Source organism: Orbilia oligospora (genome assembly GCF_000225545.1).
Source record: "Orbilia oligospora ATCC 24927 unplaced genomic scaffold scaffold00109, whole genome shotgun sequence".
Taxonomy (NCBI): domain Eukaryota; kingdom Fungi; phylum Ascomycota; class Orbiliomycetes; order Orbiliales; family Orbiliaceae; genus Orbilia; species Orbilia oligospora.
The window spans coordinates 314,199-331,930 of NW_011645666.1; the positions used below are offsets into that span (position 1 = coordinate 314,199).

At 46.5% G+C, this 17,732-nt stretch overlaps 7 protein-coding genes across 7 annotated transcripts; 5 read left to right on the forward strand and 2 right to left on the reverse strand.

The window, feature by feature from the left end:
• Positions 1–774: 774 nt before the first annotated feature.
• On the forward strand, positions 775–3,832 carry AOL_s00109g87 (uncharacterized protein; the record flags this gene model as incomplete). Its single annotated transcript, XM_011126568.1, has 6 exons — positions 775–782; positions 853–883; positions 985–1,027; positions 1,151–1,854; positions 1,929–3,723; positions 3,783–3,832. 6 exons carry the CDS (start codon positions 775–777, stop codon positions 3,830–3,832), a joined length of 2,631 nt encoding a protein of 876 aa, XP_011124870.1.
• A 557-nt stretch (positions 3,833–4,389) lies between these two features.
• On the forward strand, positions 4,390–5,821 carry AOL_s00109g88 (uncharacterized protein; the record flags this gene model as incomplete). Its single annotated transcript, XM_011126569.1, has 3 exons — positions 4,390–4,467; positions 4,794–5,039; positions 5,102–5,821. 3 exons carry the CDS (start codon positions 4,390–4,392, stop codon positions 5,819–5,821), a joined length of 1,044 nt encoding a protein of 347 aa, XP_011124871.1.
• A 50-nt stretch (positions 5,822–5,871) lies between these two features.
• Positions 5,872–7,640, reverse strand: AOL_s00109g89 (uncharacterized protein; the record flags this gene model as incomplete). The annotated part of the gene is made up of 3 exons (XM_011126570.1): positions 5,872–6,657; positions 6,721–7,161; positions 7,344–7,640. The coding sequence occupies 3 exons, from the start codon at positions 7,638–7,640 to the stop codon at positions 5,872–5,874; spliced, it is 1,524 nt and encodes a 507-aa protein (XP_011124872.1).
• Positions 7,641–8,000: 360 nt separating this feature from the next.
• On the forward strand, positions 8,001–9,839 carry AOL_s00109g90 (uncharacterized protein; the record flags this gene model as incomplete). The annotated part of the gene is made up of 6 exons (XM_011126571.1): positions 8,001–8,077; positions 8,157–8,204; positions 8,268–8,343; positions 8,403–8,413; positions 8,473–8,565; positions 8,618–9,839. 6 exons carry the CDS (start codon positions 8,001–8,003, stop codon positions 9,837–9,839), a joined length of 1,527 nt encoding a protein of 508 aa, XP_011124873.1.
• Positions 9,840–10,361: 522 nt separating this feature from the next.
• On the reverse strand, positions 10,362–12,584 carry AOL_s00109g91 (uncharacterized protein; the record flags this gene model as incomplete). Its single annotated transcript, XM_011126572.1, has 2 exons — positions 10,362–11,801; positions 11,901–12,584. The coding sequence occupies 2 exons, from the start codon at positions 12,582–12,584 to the stop codon at positions 10,362–10,364; spliced, it is 2,124 nt and encodes a 707-aa protein (XP_011124874.1).
• An 869-nt stretch (positions 12,585–13,453) lies between these two features.
• AOL_s00109g92 (uncharacterized protein) lies at positions 13,454–15,945 on the forward strand (the record flags this gene model as incomplete). The annotated part of the gene is made up of 7 exons (XM_011126573.1): positions 13,454–14,003; positions 14,061–14,107; positions 14,172–14,306; positions 14,365–14,574; positions 14,640–15,589; positions 15,659–15,782; positions 15,862–15,945. The coding sequence occupies 7 exons, from the start codon at positions 13,454–13,456 to the stop codon at positions 15,943–15,945; spliced, it is 2,100 nt and encodes a 699-aa protein (XP_011124875.1).
• A 616-nt stretch (positions 15,946–16,561) lies between these two features.
• On the forward strand, positions 16,562–17,596 carry AOL_s00109g93 (uncharacterized protein; the record flags this gene model as incomplete). The annotated part of the gene is made up of 3 exons (XM_011126574.1): positions 16,562–16,706; positions 16,779–17,344; positions 17,411–17,596. The coding sequence occupies 3 exons, from the start codon at positions 16,562–16,564 to the stop codon at positions 17,594–17,596; spliced, it is 897 nt and encodes a 298-aa protein (XP_011124876.1).
• Between the last annotated feature and the right edge of the window lie 136 nt (positions 17,597–17,732).

A 17,732-nucleotide genomic window follows, 5' to 3' on the forward strand; every position in this document is an offset into this window, starting at 1 on the left:
CACCACCAGTGGGCCGGTTTCAAGCGCAATTAGATCGATGTACTCCGTATTGTAATGTAAGACCAGTACGTACAGGAGTTTAGGCGGTAGAGACTTGCCTAAAGCCGATGACATTGCTGGGCGGGTCTAAGCTAAGCTGAGCGTGATATCATGGACAATCCATTGCAATTCAATGCATATATCAGTAGATACATACTACATCAGCAGTTCCAGTCCAAGCTTCAACCCCGCTAGAAGGCAAAATTGCTTTTTTGCTGGGTAGCCCTGGCCGGTTAACCCCTCACCTGGTCATGATGCAGTGTTGGTGGTAGTAGTCAGCCAGTGCTGTACTGACTGCAGTTTACTGTGGAGTGTCGACGCACACAAAAATTCTTTTTTATAGCTGCAAACGCCCACACAAAACCGGCGTCTCCTCTCCTCTCCTCCTCTTCTATCTCTTCCACCCAACCCCTTCAAATTCAGAATTTAAAAGAAAAACTGATCTCGTAACAAATACAAATACCCATTCTTACTTAATTCTCCCTACCCGATTCCTCTTCCTAGTGAGAAGGCATCAGGGTAGCGTTCCTCCAACTTTTTTGGTTCAGAACCCCGGTTTCTTTGCTAAAAAAGGCAGAGGGCACAAAAGAAGAAAAAAATTTGTTCGGTTCTTGAGGGCTTTTTATTTCCTGCTCCCCAGAACAGATTCCATCTCTTTTCTCTTTCGTTCACCACCACCTCATACCAATACCAATACCCATTTTTTAGAAAGGCTTCCATCATCAATCAGTCAAGATGGTTAAGTACGTGATCTCACACTATCTCAGACATAGATGTGATCTTTTTGCTGACTAGTGTCTTTCGATGATGTAGCTTCACGGTCGATGAGATCCATCTGTTGATGGTATGCCGTCACTGTCTCTGCTTCTACCTGCACCCAAGCAGCCACCAATATGCATTGGCTGTTGAATCTCGTCCTAGAGGCCCTTGCTGACTGTAAAATAGAACAACCGACGCAATATCCGTAACATGTCGGTTATTGCTCACGGTACGTCGTGAACTCCTTCGTTCCCTCTCTAACGTTCCCCTCCTTCGATGGCGGGGTTCGTTAGTGGGGTTTCATTACTAATTTGTTGCAAACTAATTTTTTCCCACCTTCCCCACAACACAGTCGACCATGGAAAATCTACATTGTCCGATTCCTTAGTCGCGGCCGCTGGTATCATTGCCGCGTCCAAGGCCGGTGACCAGAGATACATGGACACCAGGAAAGACGAGCAGGAACGTGGTATCACTATCAAGTCTACTGCCATTTCCCTGCACGCCGATATCCCAAAGGAGGATCTTGCCGATATCAAGGAAATCCAGGAGTACAATGTCAAGGCTGAGAAGGAAAAGAAGGACAAGCTTGCACTAGAATCCAACGACTTCTTGATCAATTTGATCGATTCCCCCGGTCACGTTGACTTCTCATCTGAGGTCACTGCTGCTCTCCGTGTCACTGACGGTGCTTTGGTCGTCGTCGATGTCGTCGAAGGTGCTTCCGTCCAGACCGAGACCGTCTTAAGACAGGCTCTTTCTGAGCGTATCAAGCCAGTTCTGTGTATCAACAAGGTCGACCGTACCTTGCTCGAGTTGCAGAAGACTTCCGAGGAAATTTTCCTCAGCTTCCGTGATAACATTGAGAAGATCAACGTTATCATCGCCACTTACCAAGACAAGGCCCTCGGCCAGGACTGGCAAGTTTCCCCTGAGAAGGGTAACGTTGCCTTCGCTGCCGCTCTCCAGGGTTGGGCTTTCACCATCAGGTCGTTCGCTACCCGATATGCCCAGAAGTTCGGTGTCAACAAGGAGAAGATGATGGAGCGTCTATGGGTATGGATCCCTAGTTTCACCTTTATTATTTAACAAAAAAGATTGTACGAAACTAATGGTCTTTGAACGAATAGGGCGACATGTACTTCAACCCCTTCACCAAGAAGTGGACTAAGAACGACAAGCATGAGGGCAAGCCACTTAACCGTGCCTTCAACCAGTTCATCATGGACCCAATCTCCAAGATTTTCAAGGAAGTCATGGAGGACAAGCTTGAGGGTGAAAAGGGCATCTTGGCCACCGTCGAGAAGCTCGGCATCAAGCTCACATCGGAAGAAAAGGCCTTGAAGCAGAAGCCACTCCTCAAGACCATCATGAGAAAGTTCTTGCCAGCTGCCGATGCTATCCTTGAGATGATGGTCATCCACTTGCCATCTCCTCAAAACGCTCAGGCATACCGTGCTGAGCTCCTCTACGAAGGTCCTCCAGATGATGAGTCTTGCAACGGTATCCGTGACTGCGACCCCAATGCCCCACTCATGCTTTACGTCTCCAAGATGGTACCGACATCTGAACGTGGACGTTTCTACGCTTTCGGTCGTGTCTTCTCCGGTACCGCCAAGTCCGGCTTGAAGGTCAGAATCCAGGGCCCCAACTACGAGCCCGGAAAGAAGGAAGACTTGTTCATCAAGGCTATCCAGCGTACCGTCTTGATGATGGGTCGTCAAGCTGAACAAATCGAGAGCGTCCCAGCCGGTAACATTGTCGGTTTGGTCGGTATCGATCAGTTCTTGGTCAAGTCTGGTACTTTGGCTACTTCCGAGACCGCCCACAACTTGAAGGTCATGAAGTTCTCCGTCTCCCCGGTCGTCCAACGTGCCGTCGAAGTCAAGAACGGCTCCGATCTGCCCAAGCTCGTCGAAGGTTTGAAGCGTCTTGCCAAGTCTGATCCTTGCGTCTTGATCACCACCTCCGAATCCGGTGAGCACGTCGTTGCTGGTGCCGGTGAATTGCACTTGGAAATTTGCTTGAACGATCTCGGTGAATTCGCCGGTATCCCACTCAAGATCTCTGACCCAGTCGTCCAATACCGTGAAACCGTCACCGAGACCCCTAGAGATGAGAAGCAACCACAGGGACCAGACGGTCTCCACCCACCAATCTACGCCTTGTCCAAGTCGCCAAACAAGCACAACCGTATCTACCTCCACGCCGCACCAATCGACGAGGAGCTCTCCGTCGCCATCGATGCTGGCAAGGTCAGCGCCAAGGACGATGTCAAGACTCGTGCTCGTATCTTGGCCGACGACTACGGTTGGGATGTTACCGAGGCCAGGAAGATTTGGGCTTTCGGTCCAGATACCAACGGCCCCAACATGGTTGTCGATACCACCAAGGCTGTCCAGTACCTCAACGAAATCAAGGACTCCGTCGTCTCTGGTTTCCAATGGGCATCGAAAGAAGGTCCACTTTGCGAGGAACCCATGCGATCGATCAGATTCAACATCATGGATGTTACCCTCCACGCCGATGCCATCCACAGAGGTGGTGGTCAGGTTATTCCAACTGCTCGTCGTGTCATGTACGCTGCTTTGCTCATGGCCAAGCCAAACTTGATGGAGCCTACCTACTTGGTCGAGATTCAGGTCCCAGAAACCGCCATGGGTGGTGTCTACTCCATCTTGACAAGGAAGAACGGACAGGTCTTCCACGAAGAACAACGTCCAGGTACTCCTCTCTTCACCATCAAGGCCTACTTGCCCGTCAGAGAATCTTTCGGTTTCACCACCGACCTCCGTGCCGCCACCTCCGGTCAAGCTTTCCCACAGCTCGTCTTCGACCATTGGCAAGCCGTCGAACTCGGAAATGCCCTCGACCCCCTCTCCAACATCTTCACCAAGGTCATCCAGCCAGCCAGGAAGAGAAAGGGTAAGTTATCCATGTATCCAAGTTTTAAAGTAATAAGAAGTATTCTAACAGCCTCAAAGGTCTCAAGGAAAACATCCCAGACGTCAACGAATACTACGACAAGCTCTAGATGTAACGTCTGGTTGCTTTCGACTCTACGATTATATTCCTTGTCTCTTCACCATTTTCTTTTGTTTTTCTTTTCTCTAGTAATATATAGTCAACAAAAATGATCGGTTTTTCTTTTGCTTTTGTTTTTTTTAGTCATGAGGGAAACAATTGTTTATACCTCAAATGCTGCGTCCTTTACCAGCAGCTCCTACCACCCCTTTTTCTTGATAGTGGGTATGCATTTTTATGTGTATTGACTAGAAGAGGTTTTTATATGGAATAAAACATATTTTCCTCAATCCTTTGAGATTGTTTCGAACGTAGACGTGAGCGTAGACGATGATTGGATATCAGAAGCAATTCTAGATTTTAAATTCACGATGTCTACGGATAGGCATACGTATTTACATGCTACGTTCTAGATTTTGCATTATACATCTCGATCGATTATTATTATAAGCTATAGGTTTGTAAAGGTTATGTGATACCAGTATCAAGGGAGACATGCATTAAATTTCGAAACGACTCCACCGTCTGATTGCATGTGTAGATTTCAACGTCACCTCCAACGCAAAAATGCGCAGCAAGGTGCTTCAAATCCAACGTCGTCTATTCTCGACTAGTGTGTCGAGGAGCAGTGACTTTGCGCATTGTGTAAGTTTGATTTCTAGTGGTTCATTAATTAATATTATTAATTACCCGAATGAATGTTCGGCTAACGGCTTGTCGTTTTGGCTATTGTGAAGATTATCGGTGGCGGAGTAGTAGGTCTAGCTGTTGCCTCCCGGCTTGCGACTAGATATCAAAAGCCCACTTTGCTGATTGAGCGACATGGGGAGTATGGAACTGAGACATCATCGAGGAATTCCGAGGCAAGTTGATAAGATTACTCTCACGAATACTTTAATTGTTTTATCCTACTCTTTTCACGTTTTATAGAGCTGACCAATATGAGCCACTAACCTCTTGAACCACTATAGGTCATTCATGCGGGGATATACTACCCCGAACAATCTTTAAAAACGAAATTATGTATCCGTGGAAAGGAATTACTGTACGATCTATGCGAGAGACAGAGTATACCGCATAAAAGGCTTGGGAAGTGGATTCTTGCGCAGAATGAGAACGAACGGGAGATCCTCGAAGGGTTGCATAAGAAGTGTATACGACTAGGTGTGCCTACTAAGTTCATCGAAAAGAATGAGGCAGAGAAGCTGGAACCTGACGTATGCTACCGTGCTCCAAAACTTGGGGCCATGGCAGACTAACCCAATATGGTTTGCAACAGGTTTATGCTCCCTTCGGGGTACTTAGCTCCCCGACAACAGGAATCATTTCTGTGCATGATTATATGACATACCTCGCCTCTACACTGGAGCAATTTGACATTTCATTCCAAACATCCGTCGAATCACTTCGAAGGACTAAAAACGGGAACTACGAAATCACTGCAAGATCTACAGGTGATTCCGAACCGTTTACTATAACTGCAGATGTGGTTATAAACTCCGCCGGTCTTTCTGCACCGTTGGTTTCGAATATGTTGTTACCAAAGGAAAGACATGTCATACCATATTATGCGAAGGGTAATTACTTTTCGTATTCGGCTTTGAAACCCAAGGTTTCGAGGTTGATATATCCGTGTCCCGTTGAGGGACTTGGTGGGTTGGGAACACACTTGACGCTTGATATGGCTGGTAGAATGAGGTTTGGACCAGATGTTGAGTGGGTTGATAATCCTGATGACCTTGTGGCGAGGGATTCGAGGTTACAAGAGGCGGTCGGGGCAGTTAGTACTTATTTACCTGGTATAAGGAGAGATGTTTTGACGGCGGATTATTGTGGGATTAGACCAAAGTTGCAGCCTAAGGGAGGAGGATTTCAGGATTTTGTGATAAGGGAAGAAGAGGGTTTTAAAGGGTTTGTGAATTTGTTGGGGATTGAGAGTCCTGGATTGACGTCTAGTTTGGGAATTGCGGAAATGGTAGATGAGGTTCTCTATAAATGAAGATATATGTTGAGGTAGAAGTAATATACACACTTTTATGGAGATCAAGGCTATACAATAGCCATCATCTCCTCTTCTGTTCCGAACTTTTCTCTCTCTTTACCAATCTTCTTACCTCTTTCTTTCTCCGCCTTATCTATTTTGTCCCAATCGCTCCAATGTACTGCTTTAAGGCCTATATTGGAATGCTCCCTTTTCACCGCCTCCCAACCCATCCTTACATCTCCTTGCTCCCCTAGAAACTCAACCCCGCTTAGCCAGTCATTGACAATATTATCCCCGGCATCAAATGCATCCATCATTGTGGATGCAATAATCCCCGTTGGCCCTCTTCTAACCCATCCAGTTGTATACATTCCCGGAACTTGAATATCACCTTCAGGTGTAGGTCTTGCAACCCTCCCCAAGGTATTGCACACAACCCCCTTCTTCTCGTCAAATGGAATTCCCGCCTCAATCATCCCAGAAATAGGCTCACTTTTGTATCCAATACTTCTAAATGCCAATGATGCGTATACATCTTTATGCTCGCCGGTTCCAACGACTTTGTCCCCATTAGTACCTTCAACGGGGGCTGTCTTTTCGAACCTTATGTGTGATAATTGGCCGGGGTTTGAAGAGGAGGATAAAAAGGCGGTTGGTGAGCTGAAGAATGAGAGTTTCCAGTTCTTTTCGAGGGGATAGGATTTTGTGCCTTTGTTTATGGTGTCCATCAGACGTTTTTTGGCACGAGGAAGGGTGGAAGTGTCTTGTGGGATTATCGAGGGAGGGACAGGTTCGAAGCCAACAGAAGGAAGGGTCATCAGCTCACGAACTTCCTTAATCGTAAAGGCCGCCTAGAATTCCGTGTCAGATGTCGTTAAAGATTATTGAGGGAAAGTATATCAAGGTGTGGATACCTGCAAAGGCCCTCTTCTCCCTACAACTTCCACTTCCTTAATTTTACTCCCTGAAAGCGCTTCAAGAGCATATTCTGTAATATCAGTCTTTCTGAGCTCATCCACCCCGGTCAAAAGTATTCTCGCAACATCCAAAGCCACGTTTCCCTGTCCTATAACCACTGCTTTCCCATCACTTCTTTCGAGATCTGGATTTAAATTTCTATGCTCTGGAAGACCATTGTACCATCCAACGAATGCACGAGCAGAGTGAATGCCTGATAATATTGATTCGCCAGGGAGGTTTAGAGTTTTATCTTTCGAAGCGCCGTAAGATAAGAGAATTGCATTGTAGTTCGGAAGGAGAGATGAAAATGGGAGAGACTCTGAGCCGATAGGGGTGTTTCCTATATATGTGAAATTTGGATGACGCGCAACTTCGTCGAATTTGTTTATGCAGAACTGTTTATTTTATAATATTTCGGTGTTTATGGAGGCTGAAGTTAGGTTAGCTAATCGACTTTTAGATTTGCAAAATCTTTAAACATCTAATAAAAAATTTTGGCAACAGAGTAATAATGATATAACATTATTAAATATAATAGACATCAACGATAGGAGGCCGGAAAGGAGAAAGTGCTAACCTTGACCTCCGGATGATCCGGAGCTACACCAAAACGTACGAGTCCGAAGGGTACGGGTAACGCCTCGTACATATCAATTCTCGCAGTAGGAAGTTTGCTTTGTACTCTATAAGCCGTATAGAACCCAGACGGACCAGACCCTATGATAGCAAGACGAAACGGTGCATCCGCGCGCCGAGAGGCGACTTTAGGATCACCTGGTTGGTGAAGCGTATTTATGAATCGAGGGTTGCATGAAGTCCTCTGGCTGCGCCAGGCAGCCGAGCGAGTTAAAGGGTGTCTAAGGATGTATTTCATCCTTTTGAAACGTCGGTTCCGAATATGATATGCATACTATGTAAGTAAGTACTTATGTAGTTCAGTTCGTGTCGAGAGGAAGGTTTTCTGGTGTTGCATTTTTGTTTTATATCTCGATGTTTTGTGTTTATAAATCATGCTGTGGTCTAGACCCTCGCGACCACTCTTTTTAACTTAAACTTGACATCAATATCAGGACGCGATTATTAACATCAATAGCTTTAAGCCATATCGAGCGGATCGAACAGGGAGCTCGCTATAATCGAAAGAGACTAAAGCGTCAAGAATCAAGTTGAAGACTACATCTGTTGTATTTTGAGAAGTTCAACGCAAAATCCTGAGTTAGACGTCGATGTCATGATGCATCCGAAAAACGTCTACAAGAATGGCGTGAGCTTTGCACAATTGGCGAAGGAGTCCCCAGGCCTTGCAAAATGGTAAAGTGGATATACTCTCTCCAAAAATATCTTTTGAAATTTCAAGACCTTTTGTTAACTGGCTATTCTTTGCATCTAGTTTGAAAGGAAGCACATCCATCAATTTCCACGATCCGGAGTCAATTAGGTGAATTTAGACTAATCCCGAACTATGATATATTGTCTAACCTCAAATTAATCAAACGTACAGGCAACTAGCAAAAGCCCTGCTCAAGAAAGAGTTTAATCTTGAAGTTGACCTCCCAGAAGACAGGTTATGTCCAGGGGTATGTACATCCTCATGTCCATTCCTAAGTACTATGTTGATGAATGAATCCGTTCTTAGGTCCCAAACAGGTATTCCGGTAGCCTTATTATAAAAGGATTCCTAACAAATTTTAACTCAATATTGTCAGGTTGAATTATATCCTCTGGTTGAATGATCTTATCTTAGACACCCATGAAGAAAGATCTTCTCCAGGGCCTCCCAAAGTAACAGGCATCGACATGTAAGGATTCCCTAAATCCATCTATACCATAGCACGGCTAACGTAATCTTAGCGGCACCGGCGCCTCAGCAATATACCCTCTGTTAGGCTGCGCCCAATTTCCGACATGGCGGTTCTTCGCCACCGAAATAGATTCAAAATCACTTTCCTCGGCCGCCAATAATATCTCCCAAAACACATTGGAAGATAGGATAACTCTCCTCGACGTTTCTTCTTCATCTACAATACTCCCAGAAGGGGAAATAATATCCTACTCGCAACCCATAGACTTCACGATGTGTAACCCTCCCTTTTATACCTCAATAAACGACATGCTATCCTCTGCTAAAACGAAAGCAGTACCACCATTATCAGCATGTACCGGTTCCACCACAGAAATGGTTACTGATGGTGGAGAAGTTGCGTTTGTAAATCGTATGGTCGAGGAGAGCTTGAAACTTAAGGAGAAGGTCAGGTGGTATACCTCCATGTTGGGGAAAAGAAGTAGTGTTGAAAAGGTGGTTGAGAAGTTAAAGGAGAGCGGGGTGGCGAATTATGTAGTTGGAGAATTTGTACAAGGTGCGAAAACGAAAAGGTGGGCGGTTGGATGGAGTTTTGGGGATAGGAGGGCCGGTGATCATATCTCACGACAACCGACTTCACATTTATTAAGGTCGCATCTTCCATTTCCTACAACTTTTAAGATTCCACTGCCCATCGACGCGGGTTTATCAACGCTATTGCCGCGGGTAGAGGAATTGATGAAGAAATCGTGTGGGGATTTCCCAGTTGAAAGCTTTGAGTGGAGCTCCGTTCGGTTGCCGTATTTTGCGACAATGTACGGTACTGTAGAGACTTTATACTCTAATGGGAAAGGGGAAACGAATGGGAATACGTGGGCAAGAGCTGCCAGACGACGCAGGAAGCAACTGGAGAAGGAGGCAGCGGAGGGGAGGATAAGTGAAATACCGCAAGAGCCAAAGTTTGGATTTGCAGCGGGAATATTTATCAGTTTAAGTGGCCCTGTGTCTGAAGCAGGAGTCGTGGGAATCGGGGGCTCCAGTACCCAGGAGGAAGGGAAAAAAGGCGACGAAGACCAAGATATGGTAGATGAGACGGATGCTTGGGATCATGATTTTATCAGCCTCCCTGCTTCGTCCATGGAGCCCGAGGCGAGTAAAGGGTCATACATCTTGTTACGATGGACAATAGGGGTGGACCATGTCATCTGGGAAAGTTTTTGTGGAATGCTAAGGCGGAAACTGCTCGAAGGCCTAACTGAAATGAAAGCGTGAGGGATTCTTGTTTGGAGATACTTCAGGTTACAGGCCCTTGGTATATTCTCACCTAGATGGTCCACACCGTTTAGCGAAATCCGGAATTTTACATTATTAGGTATATCACATTGCTCATCTGATCAATGGGCGGGCATTTTACCCCGAGACTAACAATATCCTCTGCAATTTAAACCAACCAAAGAATATGCCTCCATAAAAGCGGAAAAGACGGAGGGCGGTAACGAAGAGGGCAAAGAAGAACAAAAAGATTAAAGAGGAGCCTATATGAACCGCGCCTTCTATTAAACGTGACTTAATAGTACATTTTTAAGAGATCTAATTGATCTCCTCAGAAGGCCTGAGAATAAGAACAAAAAGCAGAAAACCCCGGAGACAGAAAGTACAAAAAAATAATAAGAAAATAGTAGTTAAAAATAATGGATCACGTATGTAGAGGTGAGTTGAAGAGGGAAGAAGAGGAGACATGACGCCATTAAGGGATCCAGGATAGTTCATTCATTATCGTCAGTTCCAAGCCGTTCAAGCTTCATAGGCCGTGTAGCCCTCTATTTGACTTGGGGGAATAGCCCCAGGCCCAGAAGCTCCCGAGTTAATTTCTGATCCAGATGGGACAAGTAGGGCTCGCGAACCATCAACTCCACCGCCTGGCGCAGCCCCGAAGTTCATAGAACTGAGCTGATTAGCGTACTTGAGAGTCTCTTCGCCAGCGGCAGCATGTGCCTTTCGTAGGAGCTCTACGGCTTTCTGAGTTTGTCGCTTCGCAACGATACGATCGAGGAAGAGCTGTTGCTTTTGTTTTTCGAGTTCCCGGCGCTCCTCGTGCAAGAGAGTCTCCAGCTCTTGTTGGTGAGCAAGCTTCATGTCGATCTTGCGGAGGTTGGCATTGATGGTTTCGGCCACAAGACGCATTACCTCACGTTCTTCATTAGAAGCAAGGCCACAAGCACGAGCAGAGACGACCCCAAGGGCGACAGAAGCCATCTGGTCGAGCGAACCTGGTTTCTCTTTCTTCACAGGAGCGGTTGAAGTGGCTGGCTCGTCAAGGTCCATGGCGCTCTTGGTGGCAGCGTCGGATGAATCTGTAGTAGGAGCTCCAGCGGATTCGGTTTTCTCATCGGTTTTCTTTTCGCTATCAGATTTAGATGGTTTTGCGGCGCTCTCGTCAAGTTTATCGCGAAGAAGTTGGAGCATCTCTTGAACAGAACTTTGAGCGGCGGCAGCAGCAACTTTCGGATCAACGAGAGAGGCAAGGAAAGATATAACACTCATAACTGGGTTATCGGCTTGGGTGAAAGGAATTCTATCGTATTGAAGAGGTCCCAATTGTTCAAGATTCTCTTCAAGGAACCGATCCTCGATCGGCATTTGCAGGAAGTGTAAAACACACTGTTCTCGGGTTCGCGACCCAACGTAGCCAGCAACCTGGTTCCAATCATCTTTATAGATATGGATAGCGTCCAATAACTTGAGAGTCTCCTCGTCGCTCCAAGGAGCGTCTCGATCAACCGCTTGGTAGCTAACATCGTCTGCGCGAAGGAAGTCGGCACTGGTAAAACTATTGGGGAAACGTCCCTCGAGAAAACAGTTGGGGCAGAGTTCAATCTTCTTGGACTTCGATGTGTAGTATCTAACCCGGGTACAATCGACACCACAGGAATAGCACCAATGTTGTCGCTTTTCTGGTTCCTCGGCATGCCCGTTGGTCTTCGAAGCCTCTCCAAGGTCCTTGCCGGTCGTTTCGTAGATTGACTTCGTAACCGAACTCTTAACATCACCTGTTTTAGGAGTGGAAGCTGAGGCAGCAGCCTTCTCTGTGGCAGGGAGAGGCTTGCCTTCAGAAGCAACTTGAGAGCCGGATCCGGGTTGGAAGGGTTGAAGACCACGAGGCGTGTCGGCGGTGATTCTAAAATGACCTGTGAAAGGAGGTCCAACATTGTTGGGGCGTTTTTCGGGATCAACCTGAAAAATAAAGATGATTTGTTAGCGATATGAATCCAATATAGTTGATGAGAGATTCTTATTGGGCTGGGAGTGAAAGGAACCATTGACGGGTATTACCTGGTAGTTAATCAACCCCCACTGCTCAAGAAATCTGTGAACACGCATAATTGCACCAGAATCACCAGTGAGATTCCTACGGCAAGCTGTGACAGTGAGGAATTCGGCAGGATTCAGACGATATGTATTGACCATAAAGTCCCTGTAATCCTTGTAGATAGATGGGGTCTTGCTACGATTTCGATTGTTAAAGAACTCAGAAAGCGACTTTCGTTCAATGTCAGAAATCGAATTCATATCAAACCAAGTCGCATAACTCGGTATTATGGTCTGGAAGGTTTGCTGGACAAGGTTGGATTTAGCAGCCGCAGCGGCATCCTCCTCGCCGTCCTTTTTGTCGCCATTGGCCGACTTTTCCGCACCATCCATTCCCTGCATTACTTCATCTTCGTCATCACCCTCCCCGGCGTCATCAGCATTCTCGTCGTCGCCCCCAGGAGAACCGTTAGCCGAGCTCTTTTCTTCCTTGGGCTTCGGGTCTACGTTCTCTGACGACTCCAACATTGAGACATCGCCTTCCTTGTCGTCCTCATCTTCATTATCGTTATCAAGGTTGGGAGAAGAGGTTTCTGTTTCGCCTGGAAGAGGACTATGGGAAGCAAGACGGTCCAAGTTGGCCAATGGATTCGGTGTGGCGCCAGAGGTTGTCGCTGGGGAGCCGAAATCGAGATGGTCGGGATCCATTGTGAGATGGGCTTAAGGGTACGCTTCAACAATCCATGTATTAGCTTCAGCAATGACTTTTAGAGAACAGGAACATGTGCCGCAAATGCAATAGTCATTAATAAACAAGCAAGTGGGAGCTACAACAATTGCCTACTTTTTCTTCCTTGATTGGTCTGATGCGATCCCTCGTCAAGTCAAGCTATCTAGGCCAAGGGCGAGGGAGCCCGTCACAGAAGGAAACTCACTCGACGACGAGAAGGAGAGACAAAACGTAGTGTGGCGATGCCAAACAGCTCGTTTGTATGAACGTCGCCGATAGTTTAGTCGCGTCTAAACGTGTGAATGTGGCGATTCGGGTCGGACTGGTCGAGATGGGCGGATGTTAACGTTGGAACGTTGATGGCGGTGTTGATTGAGTGTGATTGATGGAGGCAGAAAGAAACGCGCGCCAGAATTGCTGGAGCAGCCTCTCCCAAAACCGCAACCCGCCACAACACCGAAGCCCGGACGCTGTCACACAACCAGCAACCGTACCGACATCGACATCTTCTCGTCAAAACGGACCAGAAAACGAGCAGGGTCCGTCTAGATATTGGTATTAAACCTGGACCTCATTCTAGCGACTCGAAATATTTCATAGCCTGCTTTTGAAGCTTGGCTGCAGGCCTTCCGCTGCATCATACGTGCATAGATATCGACAGATACAGGTTAACAGGGACCAACAGCTTACCTGTCCATACGCCAGCAGTAGCCCAGCTCTTCAGGTACGCGACAACATATCCTCTCTCCAGAATATACTTCATAGGCTCATAATAAATCGCTATCAGCGTATTATACCCAGGCTCTCATAAGACATATTCGTAGACAATGCTTCGTGACAGCTTGTCATGATCAGCCAGTCCTTGATGTGGAACAAATTCACGCAGTCCATTCAGGAGCCCACTGGCACTCCCCCGCTACCCAACAGATCGGCTACTGGCACACCCGTCTTCAACCCTGGCCCGCCTACAAGAGTCCTTTCCGGTGTATACGGTGGTAGTTCTGCTGCCCCTCCTCGGCTCACACCACGATCCTCGTCATTAAACCTTAATCTCTCCAACTCATCCAATGTATCTCTTGTCGGAGCTGGCTCAAGGCAAGGTACTCCGGCACCTGGTGTAGTTAATGTCGCTGGCGGAGTAGGGTATAGAAGTGCCGTGTCATCCAGCAAGCCCTCAGAAGGGAAGGAAGCACTGAAGAAGCTAGGCGACATCTTAGGTTCAAAGCCTTTAACCAATGGTAGGGTCGAGGAAGAAGAAAGCCCTCTAGCGGCACTCAGCTTGGACGAAGATCTGGATTTTGGGGATTTGTCAATAGATACGTTCCTTCAACAAGACACTTCAATTCCTCAGCGGACATCGCAGGATCAACCCGTAATAGAGCAGACAGTTGAGGATTGTAAGTATACATAGCAGTAAACTATTGTTAACATCCCGCTAAAGGAACCATTTTTAGATGAAAAGGAGAAGGACAAGTTTCAGGATCTGCATAGATCAATCAAGGTAAGCTGCTAGGTCCCAATAAAACTCCCAGAGATGTTAGTGTTTAGACAATCTTACGAACCAGGCCTGTGATGAAGTGTTACAATCCGTCGAATCATACCTCTCGTCCTTCAAAACCGATCTTGGACGCGTTAGTGCGGAGATTGAGACTTTACAGAATCGGTCCTTAGCCCTAAATACTAGGCTGAATAATCGAAAGGTAATTTCTTATCCCGACCAAGTCTTAGGGTTATAATCTAACTGTGATGGTACCAAAGGATGTGGAGAAATTACTCGCTCCAATTTTGGAAGATGTAGCGCTCTCACCAGCTGTGATACAAGTGGTAGCAGAGAGCGATGTGAATGAAAACTGGGTTAAAAGCTTGCAAGAAGCTGACAGGAAGATCAAGGCCTTGGACCGGCGGAAAGCCCAAAACATCAAAGCCGCGGAGGATGTTAAGCCAGAGCTGGAGAAGCTAACCAACAGGGTGAGATTTTATCTTGATTGTTCTTCCGTAATGTCGCATCAATCAACAGCTAACACACTAAATAGGCAATCGAGAGACTAAGAGATTACTTTGTTACAAAGATCAAAAGCCTTAGAATCCCGAATACAAACGCTCAAATTATCCAGCAGACCGGCTTTCTGCGATATAAGGAGCTGTTCGGTTTCATGGCACGACATCACCCTCAGCTAGCAGACGAGATAGGGCAAGCCTACATCAATACGATGCGATGGTACTACCTGTCTCACTTCCAACGCTATCAAAAAGCGCTGGAAAAGATCAAACTACACATCATCGAAAAGAGTGATCTTTTGGGCTTAGAGGATACAAACAGGAGAGGCCCCCTGCTACCGGGAATGAAGGCATCGGTTCCGTCTTCTGTCGATGCAATCACATTAGGCCGGCGATTCGATACCTACAAGAACCAGGATGCGCCATTGGTTCAGGCTCAAGCAGCTGAGGATGAGAAAGGGAGCCACTACATCGAACTCCCCTTCCGGTCGTACAACCTCGCTCTAGTAGAAAACGTTGCTTTCGAGTTCACCTTCCTTACAGAATTCTTCGCTCATAAAAAGTTCGACCAAGTATCGAAGATGTTTCACCAAATCTTCGATCCCACACTAAACGCTGGGCAGGCGTTCACGAAATCATTAATCGACAATAGCCTCGACGCTCTTGGTATCCTCCTTTGCGTCAGGTTAAATCAACAATGCGCGTTCGTCTTACAAAGGAGGCGAGTGCCAGTGTTGGAGAACTATATCAACGGGACAAATATCTTACTTTGGCCACGATTCCAGGTGGTTATGGATATGCATAGCGAGAACTTGAGAAAATCAGCAGGAGGTTCAGGGAGGCAATCGGCCATTGCGACAGCGGCGAACGATATGGCCAGACAGAGTGCGGCTCCGCACCCTTTGACGCAGAAATTTGCACAGTTTATGCACTCACTGTTGTCGTTGAATTCGGATGGAGGCGATGATGAGCCATCTACAAATAGGTAGGAACCTAACCCAAGTATGTTTTTTTGGCTAAAAGAAGGTGCTAACAAATCATGGTCACTACCTAGTTTACGGAGGATACGAAGTGACTTTGAGGCATTCTTAACCAAGCTCAGTGCGAGTATATCAGATAAGCCGAAACGGGAACGATTTCTATTCAACAATTATTCTTTAACTTTGACCATTATCAGCGTGAGTACCTACTCCAAAACTACCCCTTTACCTACTCCACAATTCTAGAAGTTGCATTACTGACTGACCTTATTCATAGGATACGGAGGGTAAGCTAGCGGTTGAACAGAAGAGCCATTTTGAGGCGTTGATGAAAGCCTTCAGCCCAGAGCACAGCAGATAATGACGACGATGGATGATAATTATGATAATAGCAATTATGGTAATGACGATGTACAGTATCACTATATTATATAGAGGCGTATCATGCATCTATCTGTAAAGAATAATAAATCACAGCCGTCCAATTGCAATTTGATAGATAATACTGTACAATGCAAAGGGTATACTAAGTGTGGCTAGTGGAAGATGTGTGTGTGGCTGGTAATTGGCGTGGCTGGGGCGATGGATAACACTTTGTTCTCAACTCCAAACGCACCTTCTCGAATGCCGCCGCCTGTCCAAAGTGGGATGCCGCCGACTTTTGGACTTCTTCCTTCTCATCTCTGCCAGAACTTCTTCTTCTTCTTCTCTGCGCAACGGTGACTTAACAAACAGCAACTCTGGCCTGAACACCGCGCTTGGAAATAAATCTTTTTTTCTTTCTATTTAGTAATCTTTCTCATCTTAACCTCTTCCTCCTTACATCATCCATTGCATTATCGAACAGGACCAACGACACCAACACCCAATTAGCTTGCCTGTCCATTGGCTCTAATCCAGTATATCTCTCACAACCTCGCCACCTACCACCAAAACAACTTGTTGTCGATAGTGGATATCCAAAACACCATTCCACTATGTCCGGTCCTCCACCAGGACAGCAGCCCGTGGGGCCTCAGCCTCCTACTCCCGAAGCTCTCGCCGTTGCGAACTTCCTCAAGAACTCAGAGCTGAAGCCTCGAACTTCGATATTGGGAGGTAAACGTGTCGAGATGTTCAAAGGTAACTACCAACTCAATAGGTCTAATGTATATATTTATACAACTTTTAAACAATATTAACGAACAAATCCAGTCAAAAGAGCTCTCCGCTCCCTTGAATCACCTGCTTACGCCAAAGCTCAGGCCAAAAAGAACTCCAACCTACCACCTATTACCAATCGCCAAGATGCCGAAATGGCTTTCCTCCTCCTCCCCCGCCATATGATGGCCCTTCGCGTCCACAAGATCGAACCGCAGGCTGAGAACCACGGCGACCATTCGCACGGTAAACCAAAACGTGTTAAGGGTCAATGGAATGTACAGATCGTGCCTCAACAGGCTGCCGGAGAGGATATGTACTACGTCTGGTTTTACGAAGGACCTCAATGGAAGCGAACGGTTATTGGTCTTGGTGTCCTCGTCCTGCTGCTCGGTATTGTCATGTTCCCATTGTGGCCGGCTGTTCTACGTCTGGGTGTCTGGTACCTCAGTATGGGAATGTTGGGATTGCTAGGGTTGTTCTTCTTGATGGCGATTTTCAGATTGATCTTGTTTGTAATCACGATGTTTGCGGTTCCGCCTGGTTTGTGGCTTTATCCGAATTTGTTTGAAGATGTTGGGTTCTTTGACAGCTTTAGACCGGTTTGGGCTTGGGAAAAGGTGAGATTTCCATTTGGTCTCGTGAGCAATTTGATAAGTGCTAACAAAAGTTTCTTGGTACTATAGACAAAAGAGGAGAAGAAGAAGAAGAAGAAGAGAAAGCACTCGCACTCTCACTCCCATCCTCCCATGGAGACTCCTGGATTCGCCCCTACCCCCTCTGGTGCTGACGTCCAAATGAACTTTACCACAGAACAGGTGCAGACCTCGCAAGGGATGCAACCTAGAGTCGAGGAAGTTTTTGATGAGTAATTGGATCAACATTAGGGCTAGATTATTATAAAAGGACATTTGAATAATGATAACTACTACTATGTCTATGAAGGTGATATAGATGAAGAGGCTAATCCGAGTCGGATTGAAACAAAAGTCGGCGAACGGGGTATCC